At 34.4% G+C, this 18,671-nt stretch overlaps 1 protein-coding gene across 6 annotated transcripts in view; it reads right to left on the bottom strand.

Annotated features, from left to right (window-relative positions):
* Positions 1–18,671, bottom strand: part of LOC136036266 (cohesin subunit SA-1-like) — a 79,798-nt gene that overhangs the window by 36,932 nt on the left and 24,195 nt on the right. For all 6 annotated transcript variants that reach the window (XM_065718400.1, XM_065718403.1, XM_065718404.1 and 3 more), the window contains exons 6-11: positions 15,367–15,669; positions 12,811–13,158; positions 11,393–11,483; positions 7,909–8,091; positions 6,324–6,536; positions 2,299–2,460 (exon numbers count right to left, since the gene is read on the bottom strand). In XM_065718400.1, coding sequence (XP_065574472.1) covers positions 2,299–2,460; positions 6,324–6,536; positions 7,909–8,091; positions 11,393–11,483; positions 12,811–13,158; positions 15,367–15,669 — 1,300 coding nt within the window. The remainder of the gene's footprint in view (positions 1–2,298; positions 2,461–6,323; positions 6,537–7,908; positions 8,092–11,392; positions 11,484–12,810; positions 13,159–15,366; positions 15,670–18,671) is intronic.

The following is an 18,671-nucleotide window of genomic DNA, read 5'->3' as shown; positions in this document are numbered from 1 at the left end:
GTTTATCAAACAGTACTACGGGGCTGGATTGGAAAAAAGACTTTGAGTAAAAAAAAAATGGATTCAGCTACTCTTTAAAAGTGGTGAACATAAAAGAAGCTTTCAGGCAGTCAGATAATTTGCTAACAGGCCATTTATTATTTGTGGAACTGAATGAAACCACCAGAAAATTTCTATTGATCGAAAATTAACGCTGCATCAGGTTTCAAGAAAATCTCCCCTTGTGAACCTCCCCATCTCTTGTGCACAGGCAGAACCGCAATGAAATCCTTACGAATAAGATTATCAAATACACATTATGGGCAAATTCATAAAATAGAACTTAAAAACTCCAATAATATTGAGTACGAAATTTATACACCATTATTACAAAAAAAAAAATTGAAATAGGGCTAAGATAACTGAAAAGCCTATAAACATCCCCAGAAACTAGGATACTGGTGACCAAAGACACAGGGGAGAGGGATGACCCTCCCTCAACAGAAAAACAAAAAATTATGTGTCCGGAAAAAATACAACATTACTATCAAGCTTTTTTCAACCATCTGCACGAAATCTTTTTTTGGGTCGAACTCGCGATTTTTGTTTTGCCCCCATGACCCTGAGACTTTTCAATCCCGGTTCCAAGTCCACAATATTTATGAAGACTCGGGACTAGATGTTTTATTCCCTATGTAGAAGAAACGTTTCCTACAGAAATTAATTACTTTCCTTTCTGAAATGAAAATAACTTTTAACGTATACTCATTACACTGTTTTCCATTTAAAGCAATTCAGTTCATTAGAAAAGTCAGAAATTTTAGTTTGACCATCACAACGGCCCCTTTTACACATCATACAAAAGGTGCAAAATGCGAGCCATCAGGGCATACATTATAATAAAATCGACAATCAGTAGGCAGATTGTGATTCAGCTCAACCCACCAGTATCAATACCAGGTCTCATTCTCTACGTGACACAACAAAACGAGGAATGCCTCGGATACAACTCTTGCTCCTATCCTCATTTTCCTTTCAAATGCAGAGACCTTACTTAACCTTAAGTAAAGGATAACTCTCATTTTAAGAAAAGAACAATATGATTAGAATAAAAGATGATTTTTGACTGCAGCAAAACGATATCCCTTGCAACAAATAAAAGCACAAATTTGAAAGGTTTAAACTGAATAATGACCTTGAGGAGCTAAATATAATGCTGCAGAAATGGATTAAAGATCCTATATATAAGTATTATTGGCTTTTCTAGTGAAAATCATATAATTTGAGTTTGTTTATTGGTATTTTTTTATTCTTGTTATTGTATAAATTTGGTTTTTCCGTGTTTTGTCTGTGTTAGCCTTGTATTGCTCAGTGGGTATAGGACGGATCTGTCGGTTGCTCACCTGCGACATCTTCCTAGGAAGCAAGTTTTGGAAAGATGAGATTAATAAATAGCTACGGAGTTGTGTTCTAATTTACTTTAAAAAAAGAAAAAGAAATGCAAATGCGTGATATAAAGAAAAAAAAATATAAGCTTTGGAAATGTCAGCAAAAACCCATTGGAGGTCGAAAGGAGCCTTTTTTGGATCCCAGTTGCTGATTTATACAAGAAGAAAAATGCCCGAGCCACTTGTGGAAAAAAAAAATTACGCACGACTGCAGTGCCAATAATGTATCCCGCCATAATTCACCGATGTTTGAGGCATTTTCAACAATCAGGCGTAATTTTTTTTGACTGCTTGGAGTTAAGTTTGAAGCTCTGAATGTCTAAGTTAAGAAATGCAAGAAGCGCGGGTAAACGATCTTAGGCAAGGTTAGGAAAGATGAAAGTTTGGAGGAATCAGTTTTCCTATCTGTAAGACAAATCTAACAAAAGACGCTAAGATCAACTATTAGTAGACAATACTTGGAAGCCAAATTGGCGTCAATATAGGTTTTCCAGACCAGTTTCTTGCGAATTAAATTTTCTAATTTTATAGCACAAGTGTGACGCTAGAATCAAGGACATACACATGTAATTCATAAATCAACACTTCTTATGAAAATTTTTATATGTTCTTTTTTCGTTCTAGGGTGGGGAACCCTTAGCAGGGAGAGAGGGGACACCCAACAGAAAATCCTTTTTCCTGGGGTGGCTATGAACTTTAAATCCAAGCATGGGAAGTTATATGAGTAATGTCTTTTTTTTACTGTAAAATACGTGTATCAGTCAATACATAGGCCGTAGCTAGGAAAGCTCTAGGCTTTTATAGATTCCAGTGTCAAAAGATATAACCATGGTGTGACTCAGGCATACAATAAAAAAATAATAATAAATACTGTTTCAGGCAATGGCAAGGTATTTTCTTCAATTTTCTTGATAAGATCAAAGATTTGATTCCAGACATCCCAGTGACCAAAAGAATGAGAAGTACTTAAAATTGAAGCTTTTAGGAGTGGTGAGTCGACGGCATAGATTTCGTCTTCATTAGGTTCCTCAGCCTGGAATATATAATAAGACTTAATAACGGAAAAAAAATTAAAGACACATAATTTTTTTGTGATTATTATACAAGCGTAAATACGCACTTGCTAGGCTTTACAATGACCTTTTCCAACTTTAATCACACAAACTTTACCTAGAGAATTCCCAAATATACCAAATTTCTCCTCAACGAACAGTTTCCTATTTTCAATAATTGGCCTTCAAAATTTGAAGACCAACGTTTGACTTCAGTATTTTAAGTCTGAAAGGCAATCTCCAAAGACAATTGGTCGGATTATATTTAAAAAATAGTTATCGCTTTAGATTGGGCCAGAGATGCAAGCAAATTAAATCATTCTACAAGCTATTTGGGTCAAAGGCTTTTTTCTATATCCTTAGGTCCTCAACCTTTGAGAGACGTTTAGATCCTGCATTTCAGCAGTCTGTAAATTCATGTATGTTTACTTAAAATCAGGATTTTTTTTTTAATTGAAAGACGTTTCTTGGAAAAAACAACACAATTAAGCCCAAAATAAAGGAAACGATTGCTGATTGTGAGTTTTGAATTTTTCCATGAATCAATCACGATATGGATCAACATCACAATAAACAGTGAAAAACTACTCTTAAGGTTTGTGTTTCCTGTTAAAAATGCAATTTTGCGACAAAATAAAGCTGTAATTTGCACTGAAACGATACGATTCTTATATCACTACTTTCAGAGCTACCCATGTTCCGAGTAAGAATTATGAAATTCATTATTGAGAATAAGATTTGCTTTTTATTAAAAAAAAAATGCAACTTTTTAACCTTTTAACAACCTTTAAAATAGAAAAAATTTCAATTGTTTCATATTAAAAAAGACAAAAACTACCAGGCAAATTTCATAAGTGAAATTCGGAGGATTGATAAAAATGAATCTCAACTAACGAATGATAGCACAATTATCATCTTACGACGAAAACAAGGACGTATCCAGAATTTTTTTGGAGGGGGGCGGGTGTACAAAAAACTTCAAAAACCATGAACAATTTGTTTGTATGCATTTTTTGTCTTGTTTTTGACAGTCGGACAAAAATTTATGGGGTAGAAGGGGTTTAAACCCTGAGCCCCCTCCCTAGATACGGCCTTGGATGAAAAACTAAAAGCGCAGGACTACAGGGAAATAAATACCAAAAACTTACACAGTGAATATTAATCTAAGTTTTTTTGTACAAACTATTTTTCTTTTTATCGAAAAGGTGTTACTACTACATGCATCAACTTATTATTTTATTTTTATAGTGGCGAATACAATCTAGCAATGAACAGATGGAATTCCAAAATAAATTGAAAAACAAAATTGTAAAAAGCGACTGTAATAAATAAATGATGCAAATCAGCAGATTCAGGCAGGTCTATAATTTCTTTCTTCCTCTACTTTTTTCAAATAAAACAAACCGTGACAGGATGTACAAAAATGCAACAGATGCTCAAATAAGAACTTAAAGGAGTTTCTAATAACTAAATAACTGATGTCATTTCCATAAAACGAAATTCTGCTTAAAACTGCAGTTCAGTTCAAACACTGAACTATAAATAAATCCTTACTCCTTATTTATAAGAGATGGAAGACACATAGAATAAAATTAAATCATGCAAAAAATTTTACATTCTGTTCCCATCCACAAGTTTATAGCATACTATTTTTCTGCAGTACTCCTTTATTAATTTTTCAATATGAAACGACAGTTTTTCTATCATTTGACGAATGAGATTCACCTTCATCCAAATTACCTCTCCAAAATTCGCTTTGTACTTTTTTTGGATAGAAAACACAACGAAAACATGGCAGAAACATACTTTCCTATTTTTTAAGCATGTCAAATCACTCTCTAAGTGAAAGTCTAGGTAACATCAGAAGTGTATCTCAGTGAATAGATAGATCTCAAATAAGCGAATCAAATAATATAAGTATCTTGTCTTTGGGTAAAAGTTACAATTACTGTAGACTCGTCACAAAATTTCGTATTTCACAGGGAACACGAACCTTAAAACACACACTTAAAATTTATTATGTTATTCTCTTCCCTTATAGATACGTTTCTTATTATATGATTTTATATACATTTTTACTATAACTTATGTTTCATTAGCATATATGAATTACATTAGCACATTCACATCTTTCATATTTTAATATATTCGCATATATTTATAAAATATCTAACAAAATTACTAATTACAATATACAATATATATACAATATATATACATATATATATATATATATATATATATATATATATATATATATATATATATATATATATATATATATATATTCACTGCTATTATTTTTATTATAATAATATTTTATTGTTTTTCAATAAAATTCCTTCACGAACATTCTTTTTTGAAATATTTTTATCAGTTATTATTTAGGCACTTACTACTTTTCATAATATGGCATTAGCCACATTTGGTTGAAACTCCGTTTTAACGTTTTTTATACGAAAAAAAAATAACATGCAAAAACACATATTATTGACATTCAAGTTTTAAATTTAAATAAATATGCATCAATTACTTCAATATAACTGTTCTTTTTTACGTAAGTTAATTTAAATAAACGTAGGCAGGCCTACCTACTCGACGGACTTGGCTCTTGTCACCCAAGATCACCTTGCTGCCCAAGCTTTCCATCATCTGCCTCGCTTAGGTCAGGCTATATTGGGTTTTCTTCCTATATTAGGCTTTTCAAATTTGATAATTTTATTTGAGTTTTGCTTTCTTTTATTTTGCATAGGGGGAAATAATTTTGGTACTTGTGTATTATGCATCACTCGCTACCGAGAACAAACCCGTTTCTTCATTAGTATCTTTCATCTTAGCGCAAGAAAAGACAAAGAGAAGTGACAGAAAAGATAGGAAATATATATTTGGGCTATATATTTGCACATAAGGGGGAGGGGAGGTAAAACATTGGGATAGTTTGAAGTCAGAAAACAATTCTTACTTCATAATATGCAGAATAATTGCATTTGCATGCATTTTGCATTTAGTCCCACTATACTTTAACCCCCCCCCCCCTAATGTGCGAATATATAGCTCAAATTTGTGTCTAAATTAACGAAGAAAATAACGAAGAAACCGGTTTGTTCTCGAGTTTTACACATGGTAAATTTGAGTGAGTGGCTCATAATACACAAGTACCAAAATTCCTTCCCCCTGTGAATAAAAAGAGAAAAAACTCAAATAAAATTCTCAGAAAGCCTTATTTTTCATGGGGGGTATTTACCCGAGGGGAATTTTTTTTTTTGGGGGGGGGGGATGTTTTCCGCTGGGGAGGGGGGGGGGTGAGCGCCAGGGGGGTAAACGCCTAGAACCAAAAAAAAGCATTGTAATCTCATATCTACACATCTATGGAAAGCTGAGACATGCCTCGTAAAAGATAAGAAAAATAAACCCAGTGATAGCCAATTGACGCGAGTAAGGTAGTTGGCAGATACGGAAGTAGTACACAGTAGACTCTCGGTTTAATCGCTTGGTTTACAGTAACTTTTGGTAGACAAGAGAAGACTTGTACGGAATTTATGGTGACGGTGGTCAGTTCAGCTAGATATAGTGCAAAAGCAAGGACACTAAAGAAAGAAGAAGAAGATGTTCTCTACAAATGTTAGATAAAATATTGAAGAATACAAGGTGCCAAATATGAGTGTTTATGAACGAAGAGGTGCGATGACAGTCAATATACACGTTATTAGAGAGCGACTTAGGGGCGCCCCCCGCATTGACTATGACTGTGTACCTTGAATAATATGGAAGCGGGGATACAGAGGTTGACTTGATAGCACGAAAGATAGTATGCCATTTACTTATTAGACAAAGAGGAACTTACGCCTTCAACTAATGAAATATAGGCATCAAGTCCTTCCTTAAGATACACAACAATTTTGTCCAAGATGGCAGTTCGGGCGATATTGCACTTGCTATAAATGGCATATTCATCATTACAGAAAGTCTCCAGAGTTTTTGCGCATGTTTCCAGTACTTCAGGGCGGTTATGTTTTTCAACTATGTCTGGGAGTAGCTTCAAAAATGCATCAAGGCTCTATTAAGTAAAATAGAATGTTAAAATTAAAATATAGCTCTAATTTCATTCCGCATAAAAAGATTAATTTAGAAAAAAACAAAACCTTCTATTCAATATTTCTAAAGTAAAATCAGGGAGGGTCTTGGTCTAGAATATGATTTTAAACTAAGGCTATTTTAAAAATTTGTGTATATGGTTTTCTTTCTTTTTTTTTGTTGGTGGGCGATCCCCAAGCTTTTTTTTTTTGAACCGGCAAACAAGGTAATGACATGCAATAAGACAAACAAAAAATTAACTTCAATTAGGAACGATCTTCCTGAGGTTGTTTCCCTAAAAGTTTCTCCAAAAGAAAATTCACAGTCATTTAAAACCTCGTGGGAGAGATGATTTTCTGTAAGGAGAGAAGTTTCGTGGGTGGGCTAAGCATTCCGGGGAAAATTTGAACTGGGAGAAATTAACAGGATACCTATAGGCTACAAAATTCTTTATATTTGCCTTACTTTTTGTTTGCTGACTTTATTTTGCATGAAGAAATTTCCAGGGGAATTGGCCGGGGGAAATTTTCAGTGGGATTAGAATTGTCTGGATATTTTTTTAACGGGGAATTTTCCAGGATACAAATTCTCCATGGGACAATTTCCCACGGGAGCAACTTCCCAGGGGAGGGAATTCCGGGGAAAAACTTTCATGGATGGGGGAATTTCCGGTATGATTTGAAAAAATAAAAGAAATTAAAGTCTTTCTCAAATGAAAATATTCTAAGGAAAATTTGTCACGCAGAACCACCCACAAGAAGTTTTTTAGGGGGAATTTTAAGCAATATAGAAATGTCCGAAGGGAATGTTCTAGGGGGGGATGCTACTTTATATGAGAAAAACTTTCCACGGAGGAGATTCCCTTGAGGGGAGGGAATTTTCAATAGAGGGGAGCCAGATTTCCCAGCACTATTTGAAAAACGATTAGAAGTTAAAAAAATAAATCAACAGGGTTTTTCAACTGAAAGTGAGGAGCTACATTAAAAATTAAAATTAAATGAAAATATTCCGTATTTGAGGGTTTACCCTCCTTCTCCTCAATACCTCACTTTTTATACAAGTTTTACTGGTTGTCCCAATTTTCTAATTAGAACAACAAGTTTTTTTTTAACTATAAAACTAGCATGAACAGCGAGGTATTGAGGAGGGGGTGACCCCCTCATATACAGAATAATTTCAGTTCGGTTAAGTTTTAATGTTGCTCCTTACTTTCAGTCGATAAAACTTGTTTTTTTTTTAAATTTAACACTTTGATGAACAATTCACTATCGTTTAAGTATTTCTCACATGTTAAAATTTTCTAATAACATAAAAAGAAATTTCAACTGTTCTAAAAACAATAGGAAGGTTCAAACCTTTTCTTGACGAAGTTTTGTATACATTTCCAGATCAAAATACTGGGGGATGATTAGCAAGTTGGCGATTTTCAAGGGGTCATTCCTATATTTCGAGACAAGCGCTGGAATTGTAGCGATGAAATGTTCCGTCAATTTACATCGGTCTTCCAATATCTGTTTCTGTTCCTTGTTGGACATCACCTTCAAAGAAACAACATTAATTTAAAACCATCTATGAAAGACCACGAATAAAATCGAAAATGATTTGAAATAGATCAGCAGAAAATTTGCAAAAAGAAATAAAAAAAAATCATACATTGACTCGAACACATTTTTAATGCAGAGGGCGATTTAATTTATATAAAAGATACCAAAGCTCTATTGGCTTAATTAAGCAAAACTTCACGCACAAAAAAGCAACAATTTGGTGAGTAGCCTGACCATCCAACCCTAAACCAGCAAGCATATCACACAAACCGATTTTTCCATAGCTTTTTATTGTAAACTTTACCATTCAATTCAAAACAAATAACTTGAAATGATGGTTAAACACAAATACGTTCTTATAAGTAACAATATTTCTTATACGTAAAGAAGTAATTGTATAGAAACATGCAAACTGGCCACCAGCGCTGCATATCTGACAAGCATAAATGAGCATAGATTACATACATAGCTACAAGGAAGCATATGCCAAGCCTTATGCTTCCTTATAACAGCAAGTTTATTCTGAGCTCAGTTTTGCTTGCTGAATAAGCAGCAGTCATAGTCGCATAGTGTTTTTCTGCCCGATTAAGCAGCTACTTCAAGAACTAATAAGCAAACCATATTAGATCAGGTTAAAGCTAGAACAAATCTAAATGGTTATTCATTTGTCCAGGTTTCGTAACGGTTAGTGTGGATTATTTGTTCTCAAAAAACGGCAAATCAGTGATGCTATAACGTCTTTTGTTCAAACTTGTTGGTGTCTGTCGATTTTCGCCCGTTCTTGAGCCAGAGCCTAAAGCGTGTGAGCTAAAATGGTGTTTAATAATGTTCCACCAAGCCTCCGCTGCTTTAGTCATTTATACAGATATCCAAAAGAATTTCTCAACAATATCACTCACAAGCTAGCATAATTTTATGAAACTAGCGTAGTAATAATAGCTATACATAATTAATATAAACCAAAGTCATCATATAACATTATAAAAATAACAAAAAACCATGTTATACATTCTTGGTCTTCAACCTTCTTTATTATCAAACATCTTGAATTTTTCTAATTCACCGGTTATGAAGGATGAGGGGAAGAGGTCCGAATATTTGGGCTGGTGGCTAAATGCTTAGCCAATTACAACAGATACAACGGCCTGCAGCCGTTGTGCCCCCCCCCCCAAAAAAAACAGGGGCAAAAGCCTTTTTTGATTGGCTTGAAGGTTATATCATTTAGTACTTGGGCTAAGAGGACCCACACGTGAAAGGAAAAATAGAAAATAACTGGTTCCCTTGAAAAAGGGCGCAAAAGTTTATTTTCTGAACGATTTTAAACTTAAAACCTCAAGTCCTTTGGCAAGAAGACCCTAATGTACAAAAATCATGTTTGAGGGCTTGCCCCCCCCCAAAAAAACATCTATTTTTTCGAGTGGCAGGAAAATATATCCTTATATACCTCCGAAAAAAAAAATTGCGAATTTGCACCCTTGTCCTTGGACCCTATTTGTAGGAATAAAAAAGAAAAGTAAAAAATATTGGTTTGTCAGAAAGCAGGACTTTAAAAAGGGCCCGTGGGTTTTTTTTTTTTTATCTGAACGCCTTGAAACTTAAAACCTTAAGTCTCTGGCTAAACGAACGTTAATATTCAAGAAAGATTTTAGTTTGGAGACGCGGGCACCGTCAACATTTTGGCTCCCCAGAACAATTTTTTTTCTGATTGGCTTGAAACAAACAATCGTTAAACGGGCTAGGGGAAGCACATATTTTTGTTTGGAAGGATAGAGGACTTTGGAGTCAAAGACTAGGCCAAAGATCTTGTAGTCCCTGATCAGTTCGAAACTTGCACCCGCAAGAGCTTACGCCAAGAAGAACATAATATAAAAGGAATTTGTTTGGGGGCATCCTTTTCCCAAAAAAGGGACCCAGAAAGTGCCAAATATTTTTCTGTATGTTAAAAACTTAAATGCTTAAGTTCTTTCGCCAATACATTCTCAATACACATGAAAAAATAAAAAATACTGGCTGTCTTGAAAAAATACCTATTTTTCTTCCGAACAACGTGAAACTTAGACCCGTAAGTCCCTGGGCCAAGGTGACCCTAATGTCAAAAAAAACTTAGATCTTGGCTAATAGCACCCTGAAAATGGGTATTTTTTTTGCTCTCCCTAGGGTTAAGAAAACCTGAAATAAAAAAAAAGTAAGCCAGAAAACAACAGAAGTTTTTTCTGAATGGATTAAAACTTATTCATAGATGTGTCACCATATTTCTTGCTATGCTATGCAATGTTGAAAGCATGGGTATCGATGGTTTGTGATAAGGTGACTTTAATTTTGATGCAAAAAGCTCTTCTACTCGTGCCAACTTAGTTGTGGACTCGGTACCAATTTTTACCACATAGCATCTAAAGCTCATGACTACAGTTACTTTCATAACAGCCTCTAAAACTTACAACCCTCTTACAGCATATTTATAAGATCTAGAAGAAAAGAAAGACAATACGTGCCTTTATAGGCGAAATTCACCTTTTTCATAGCCTTGAAATCTTAGAAAGGCTGCTGAAAATGTCACGCTTATTTTGAAATTTAAAAATGTCGTTCAAGAATATCATCACTGTCGTATCCGAGGTTTTCAGAGTACCGAGATCATAGTAAAAACAGTGGGAAAAGTGGCTCTCAAAGGGAGGTTGAGCTGAGAATGCATTTGACATCCTTCATCAACAATGCCTCACTGCCCCTCCATTTGAAATCAGCTTAACAAATGGATTTCGTCAATAATCTCAGAAACATAAAAATGTCAGATAGGACCTTTAGGCCCCTAATCGTGTCACAATTTTCCATATTACAAAAATGGTAACTTTCAAAGAGCACCCCAAACACTTCTTCCTCTTCTACTTTCTCCTGTTGTCTCCATAGCATGGACTACCGAAACCTGAAAATGAGAAACAAGATTTTTTTTTCATAAGGGGCCTGAGATGTATAATTTGACTTGAAAACGTTTTGATTTTCCTTAAACAGCTCTTTTCAGAGGCTCTCAACTTTCATTTAGGAACCTAAGAAAATCACAGTCACCTTAAATTGGGATCCTCACTACAAAGGAAACTTGGCTGAACATACTAAATTGGGATAACAACACTAGACTGAAAAATAGAGAAAATAGAATTCAGAATACTTATGCTTAGCGACAATGTATAATTGGTCGCAGGGATATACAAGTTTACTTTTTAGAATCGAGTTTAGAGTTAAATCTAGTTCAGCGGAGCGTAGCTTAAATTGGTAATTGAAAAAGATAGGTATATTGGAAACTTACTTTACGTACAACACCTCGTCCAACAGGTGGCTCACCTGTTGCAGCCTGTCGAACGCAGCACACCATTATCTCAATAAGACTAACTTCTTGTCTGAAAATACGAATAATATTAGGTTGTAAAACTATTAAATTATAGGCCTTCATGCCACTTCGGAAGCGACTAACTTAGTTATGAACTTTTACAATTTTTTTCTTTTTTACACGAACCGTTGAAAAGCCATAATGATTATGCCCACTCTCTAACTACATCTAGGATTTAGAGCCCAACGAACTTACTGAATCTAAACCAAGGATAGGTAGTTCACAAGGATACTCAACAAAACCAGCTTGGGCAAAGGATTTGTCCTTGAATTACACAGTTTATCTACAAAACTTCAAAATTCTTTTCAAGCAAATGGAATACGATTTTTATGATTATTCATTTTACTCGAATACGGGCAAAATCTATAAAAAATAATTATTAAATAATTATTAACACAATAGAAGATTTCTTCAAACAAACATCACATCAGATTTGAATAAAAACAACAGTTCTTAACGCGACTGTACAGTTTTGTCGTTTATAAGATGTGAGTTTCTATCATTTTTTTTTTTTTGAAAGTTTACGTTTTTATTTCACTTTTATGTTATTTTCTAGCATTTGTTAACTGTTTAATCCGCTGTTTTCCCGTTGATAAAGTCTTCAAAATATGATACCATAATATTTGGACTGTTATTGGTAAAGGTAATGATGTATTTCAATGTGCATCGACTTCATTACAAGTTTTACCCGTAGGTATGTTTTGGTTTCATTTTCTTTGTTAATGAAACTCTGATGCAACAAATTGTTTTAGTAATGACATGGGAACTAAACAAATAGTCCTTGAAGTAATTGGAATAAAACCAAACACAAACTATGTCATTTCCTCAATAAGAGACTCAGAAGAGAGCACACCTTACCATATATACGCGAATTTAACAAAAATGACAAACCTAAGCGAGTATTAGGTATTATTTTAATCACTGTATTTGTTAAAAGTCCTCATTCAACATAAATTCTTGTTTTTCTCATGCGGCATAATAAAATTCACTAAAAACAAAATTAGTAGCACAAGATTGCAAAGGCAAAATTTGATCACTAAACAAAGTATCATTTTTCTAAAGTCAATTTCATTAGATTCATATTCTAATGAAAAACATTGCAACAAATGAATTAAACCCTGCAGGCAAATATAAACTGTGAAAATAAGTTTCTATCAGACAACTGGTACAACCTAAGCCAGTATTGTATATGTTTCGTTTTTCTCAAATTAAATTTTCCAATTTGGCAACTGAAGGCTCATATTACAAAAGGAGAAGAGGAGCTAAAAACCTACATTAAATTGATATAACAAAAAAATTCAACAAATTTCTCTCACGAAGTGAGAGTAAAAACTTACTTGGAATCTAGAGGTTCCTCCCCTTCCTCGGGCTCCTCTACGAGTAAGTCCGTCATACACTCCCAGTCTTTCATCATAGGATGGGACTCAATGAGCGAATCTACGAGATAAGCTCCATGCTCGTGCAACTCTGACTCGATAAAGAAACAAACCAAGTCTCTTAGAAGTGGAGTATGTGGTGAACGTTTTTTACCTCGTCTGCTTGTGACGATAGGAGCGTTCTCATCAATGGAAAAGAATCGTTCATTTAAAAACTCTCCAGCAGCCTGTGCAATAGCTCTGTGAGATGAATATACTAATTCATAAAGAGCTTCACAATCTTTGTCTTCAAGTGCATGGCGAGAGTATCTAAAAACAAATGGATATTAAAACTATTCTTATGGACTAGACAAGATACAAAAATGAGAAAGCTTGCAGTCATTACCCAAAGGAGGAGGAGGAGGGACTCTACATGTTCCCTGAAATCTCGTGATTTTACGGTATTCCCAATAATGTGTTGCATTTTCTATATATTTATTTTATTATACATTTTTTTTTAGATTTTAAACCTTTCCACTCCCAAAAAAATCCCACCTTAGTGCTCTACCTCCAGCTCTGGAATTATAAATAAAAGTATGAGCTTCACATTCCTCCAAAATAGGGTAAAAAAAATGTGCATATGTGCAGGTGCAAAATTACTTGGGCTCAACTGGACTAAGACAATATCTACGTAATATTATTAGAAACCCAAACAAATGCCAAAGACTGGAAAAAACACAGAAAATACTAAAAAGTCAAAAATGCACACAGGCCACATCCTTGGGGGGTGGGCATGAAATAATCAGTTTTTTGCCATAATTTTCAAAGGAATGTGGTTCGATCTCAGAAGAAGGGGAGTATTCCCTTCCCTATATCTGAAAGCAAGTATGACAGTAGTCAGTAATTTAAATAAGAAAATGGGAGGAATATATCAATCAAAAAACAAAAAAATTATAAATGAAAATAAAAGACAAAGATAGTAAAAATACTAACAGGAGGACTACAACAAACAAAGAAACTTAGGAACAAAGATTATTGTTGTCTCGCCGTTTTTATTTTAGTATATGCAACGCGTACTTGTATGATATATATATATATATATATATATATATATATATATATATATATATATATATATATAGAGAGAGAGAGAGAGAGAGAGAGAGAGAGAGAGAGAGAGAGAGAGAGAGAGAGAGAGAGAGAGAGAGAGAGAGAAAGATGGGTTTATTAATATAAATAACAAAACAAAACAAGCAAATGGCCCGAAGCAAAGCTTGTTTGGGCTTACAACCCCAATACACATACAAATAAAAACAATGCGAAAAGGAAGAAAAAAATAAAAAAGAAAAGAAAAGGAAAAGGAAAAGAAAAAAGAAAAGAAAAAGAAAAAAAGAATCAATTACCCTGCATTTCAATCGAAACGGAATTACACTTCAAAAGAGACAAAACAAAAAGAAACTAAAACCACTTGACCAGTATCGCCAAAATCAAAACCAACATCTTGGCCGAAATTCCCGCCGAAATGCGGGAAATATTCTGTTACGATCTTTTTTTTATTTTTACACAGAAGACGGTCGAGCGGAGGTCTCGGCCAAAACATTTGCATTGCATTTTGACTGTCTGTAAATATCCTCATTTTTTCTTCTTTTCAAATTTTCTCTTATCTTTACTTTCCTTACAAGGGTAAATACTATAAAGTCTTTATTACCATTATTGAATTTTTACTGTTAACTAAGCAATACGTTTTTACTTTTGCTTCATTGTTATGTTTAGCTTTTACATCTATCAAATTTGGTTCACCGTCATACCGATTCTCGCTGCCTTGGGTATACAAAAACCGTTTGGAAAAAGATAGAAACAAAATTTGTTGAAGTGAATCTACGGCCAGGGTTACAAAAAATGCAATAGAAACTTAATCTCTCTTGTTTATTCTCGGTATAATGTACAGGTAAATGCCCACAGACTTTCCATTTTTTGCGGAAAAATAGCCGACCCAAACGGCAACCTCAATGCTAATTAAGTTTTTCATAAAGGGTATGTCACAAGGTTTTTGACCATTCATGAATTTCAACTAATTGATCTTATGACAACATCTTGTAGCAAACAATTCGAGTCTAGCAGACAAGCAGGTTACTTCAACATTAAAAAAGAATTTTGCACTATTTTTCAAAAAATTGCTGTGTAAGTTCAACTAAGCACTTTATTACACGTTTTGGAAAGTTTTAATATCCTTGTGAGGGCCTTTATGCATAGACATAGCAATAAAAGCCAAAAAAGACGAATTATTATCAGGTTGTGAACAAACTGGCTGCTTGTGAGTATCACGATTCATTTTGATGCTTCTTTTTTTTTCTTGTTTGCTTCTTTGCTTGTTGTTGACGAAATTAGTTGAACCGTTTCGCACAGGCCAGTTGACCTTCTAGCAAAAGTTATTTCTTTAATTTATTTGCAATTGGTTAAGAATAAATAAAAATAATGATGATACTATATGTTTATATTATCCTGAAGCACACATATATCATCAAAAACACCACTTACTTATAAATTGCAGTCACCAGCTTCACTGCTTGGACAGCAACCTCCGGTTCTTTGTCCAAAGCCATGTTAACAATCCTTTCTCTGAATTTCGATGTAAAAAGCTCGAGTTTACCTTTCAGTTCTTCAGCTTCATATAATGGAAGAAGACTTTGTAAGCACTTGAGTCGTACTTCTCCAATTTTATCATGCAAAGTCCAACCGATATACTTCAGATACGAATCGTCAAGAAACATGGAATGGAATTTCCGCATCCAAACGCCAATTTCTTGCATGCAAATGGAACGGATTTCAGGTAATGTGTCCCTAAAATACAACAGAAACCAATAGGATGTGCATATACTATCAAAATGGTGTACATAAAAAATAATTCAAAGACCTGAATACCACTACTACTAGTATCAACTCACTCTTTCTCCCGCCAAAGAAGTTTCTAGTTCCCCGCTCATTCGAGGAGATCCTACTTTTTGTCTGACCTAAGTTGAATTACCAATAAGCACACTTTTGACATCGTTCATCCGTAAAATGTGGTTAACAGTCTTAACCTTTCCTTCATTATTTCTCTAGGAGTGGCATTAAACCATAAGTTTCGGTAGTTTAGCCTTTGATAAATGATTGTTTAAGCTACAATCTAAACATACTGTTAAGACAATCTTTGTGGAAAACGCCTTGTATATCTTCCTTAATCTGTCAAAGTGTCCATGCTTAATAGCCAATCTTGAACACTGTCATTACTGTGGCTTGAAATATCCTAATCTTAGCTTAAATAATTGAATTGTCTGTATCCTACTCTTATCCATGTGCCTGGTCTAAGTGTTAGTGATAAAATCCTTTGGATATTTACTAAGCCCAAATGCCTGCCTCGACCTTACACTAATTTAATCATTTGCTCATTTTATTATTCACCTAGACAGAATGCTTATTCTCGTTGTAATTTCCATGATAGGCTACAAGCAAGTCTTGACTTTGTGATGACAAAGTACCCAAATGCCAGCATTTTTATAGCAGGAGATGCAAACGAACTAAGTCTTAATTATCTGTGCAAAGATTAGAAGCTAAAGCATATTGTTGATTTCCTTACTACAAAATATGGAACCAGGGTGGATGTTATTTGCACCAACCTTAAAACCTTCTACAATACTCCAACTACCCCCCCCCCTCGGTGGTAGCTGTCATTTCATGCTACAATTGAAACCACTGCTAGTTCTTACAACGAATTGCTCAGTCTCTGAATTTTCGTAAGGCAAATAAAAAGTCAAGGTCTTTTTGATTTTGGATCTTGGATTACGTCTGAGAGTTGGGATGACGTAGTGTCGTATGTAAATCTTAATTCAAAGGCTAGTTTGTTTCAAATGAAATGAATGACAAATTAGTAAAAATGTTTCCCAGAGATTACAAAGAAGGTATATTCCTCAGATAAACTCTACATTAATGAAAAAATAAAAGGACTGATCCATTTGAAACTAAAACTTTTTCACTTTGGAAAGGAAGATGATGCCTTAACCCTCTGTAAACAAATACAGAAAGAAAGACATCGGGCTGCTTTTCGCTATGGTAAGAACAAATTAAATTGCTTAAAACAGAGCAAACCTCAGCAATGGTTTAAGAAATTGAAAGAAATATGGGGTCGTTTACGCAAAAGCCTCGATTCTCTTCTGGATGAACCACCTTAACAGACAGACAATGAGCTTAATAAACACCTAGCTAGCATTGTGCGAACGTCCCCCCCCCCTGTCTCAGAAAACCATCTAATCCCTGAAACTTTAAAAGACGAAATCCCGGAAATTTCAGCAAAGCAAACAATAGATAAAATACACCAACTGAAAAAAAACTAGGGTTTACCCCATTGATGTCCCAATCGATCTAATAAAAGCATCCCCTGATAAACTATCAACACCCCTTGTTAGTAATTTTTAATGATGTTAATAAATTCGAGATGTTACCCGTCGTGCTGGAAGCTGGGCTATATTGCTCCAATTCAAAAGAAGGGAGGTCTGAATGAATTCATTGCAGTACAACCAATCACCTTCACCCTGTTTTCTCAAAAATATACGAGATTTTTTTTTAGCTAATTGGTTAAAGGCAGACATTCTTGAACTTATTGATTTACAACAGTTTGGAAACCTGCAGGAGACATATGCTTCACACTACCTTGTCAAGTCTTCTTGACACCATTCTTAAAACCTTGAAAACCCTGATACTTGGTTGAATCTTTTATCAATAATCTCCAGAAAGCGTTCGACTTAATTGACCACAACCTCTTTGTACATAAACTGCTTACTGAGTTTCAAGTGAGTCACTTTTTAGTTAAAATTGTTGCCTCGTTTTTAACAAATCGTTTTCAAGTGCTTAAATATTAAAATGTTTATTGCGATCCCCTTCCTATCTTTTGTGGGGTCCCACAAGGAACCCTGACGGGTCCCATTTTATTCTTTATAATGGTTAATAGCCTCATGACTTACCACACAGAGCGATGGAAGTATGTGAACAACATTTAAGCAATTGAGGTTTGTCAACGAAAAAGCTCAATTATAACATTAATTGACGATGACAGACAGGAGGCTTCTTTGTCGAAGATGAAAGTTAACGCTAATAAATAGTCAGTTTGACAGTTAATTTTTTAAAATCACCCCCTTCTTTCAAAAACCTCATTCCTCCCAAAATCTCTGTCACATGCATTAAACTACTTGGGGGTGACAATTACTGTTGAGTTGAAGTGGGATGTCCATGTTCAAAATATCCTAAAACAAGTTTCCCCTTCGGTTTCCCTTCTAAAACTTGTGTTTCCCCCCCTAAGGGGCAAGAAAAAAAGAATTTTCTTGCCCCCTAATGATGTAACTCGAAGAATTAGAAAGGAAGTAACTCGAAGAATTAGAAGCAATCCATAGGGACGAGATAATTATTAATTTTGAAGAGGTTAAAGTAGGAAAATTTTGGCCCGGGCACGAGAGAGGCTAGAACCACAACTGCGTACGAAACTAGGCAATTCATTCAGGTGCAAATTAAGAACATGTTTGGGCACATTTTATTGTAGGTTTTATTTCATTTATATACGTAGCTTGCTGAGGACGGCTCTTAGATAAAGAGCCGAAATATTCTTAAGGTTTAGCAATTCCACTGTCTTAGGTAAATTCCTTGTTATTTGCTATTTGTCTCTATTACTATGAACGTTATATTTTTATGTGAAAATTCTACCTTCCATAATTAAAACCTTTTAGGGGCAAAAGTAATTTTAATAAATTTTTTTACTAATACTTTTTTTTTAAATTTTAATGCAATAAAAAAACCAAAAAACTGGGAGAGGGGGA

The sequence above is a fragment of the Artemia franciscana genome, chromosome 15, assembly GCF_032884065.1.
Source record: "Artemia franciscana chromosome 15, ASM3288406v1, whole genome shotgun sequence".
Classification (NCBI taxonomy): Eukaryota; Metazoa; Arthropoda; class Branchiopoda; order Anostraca; family Artemiidae; genus Artemia; species Artemia franciscana.
Note: the sequence above shows the minus strand (reverse complement) of the source record. Positions and strands in the feature narration are given on the sequence as shown.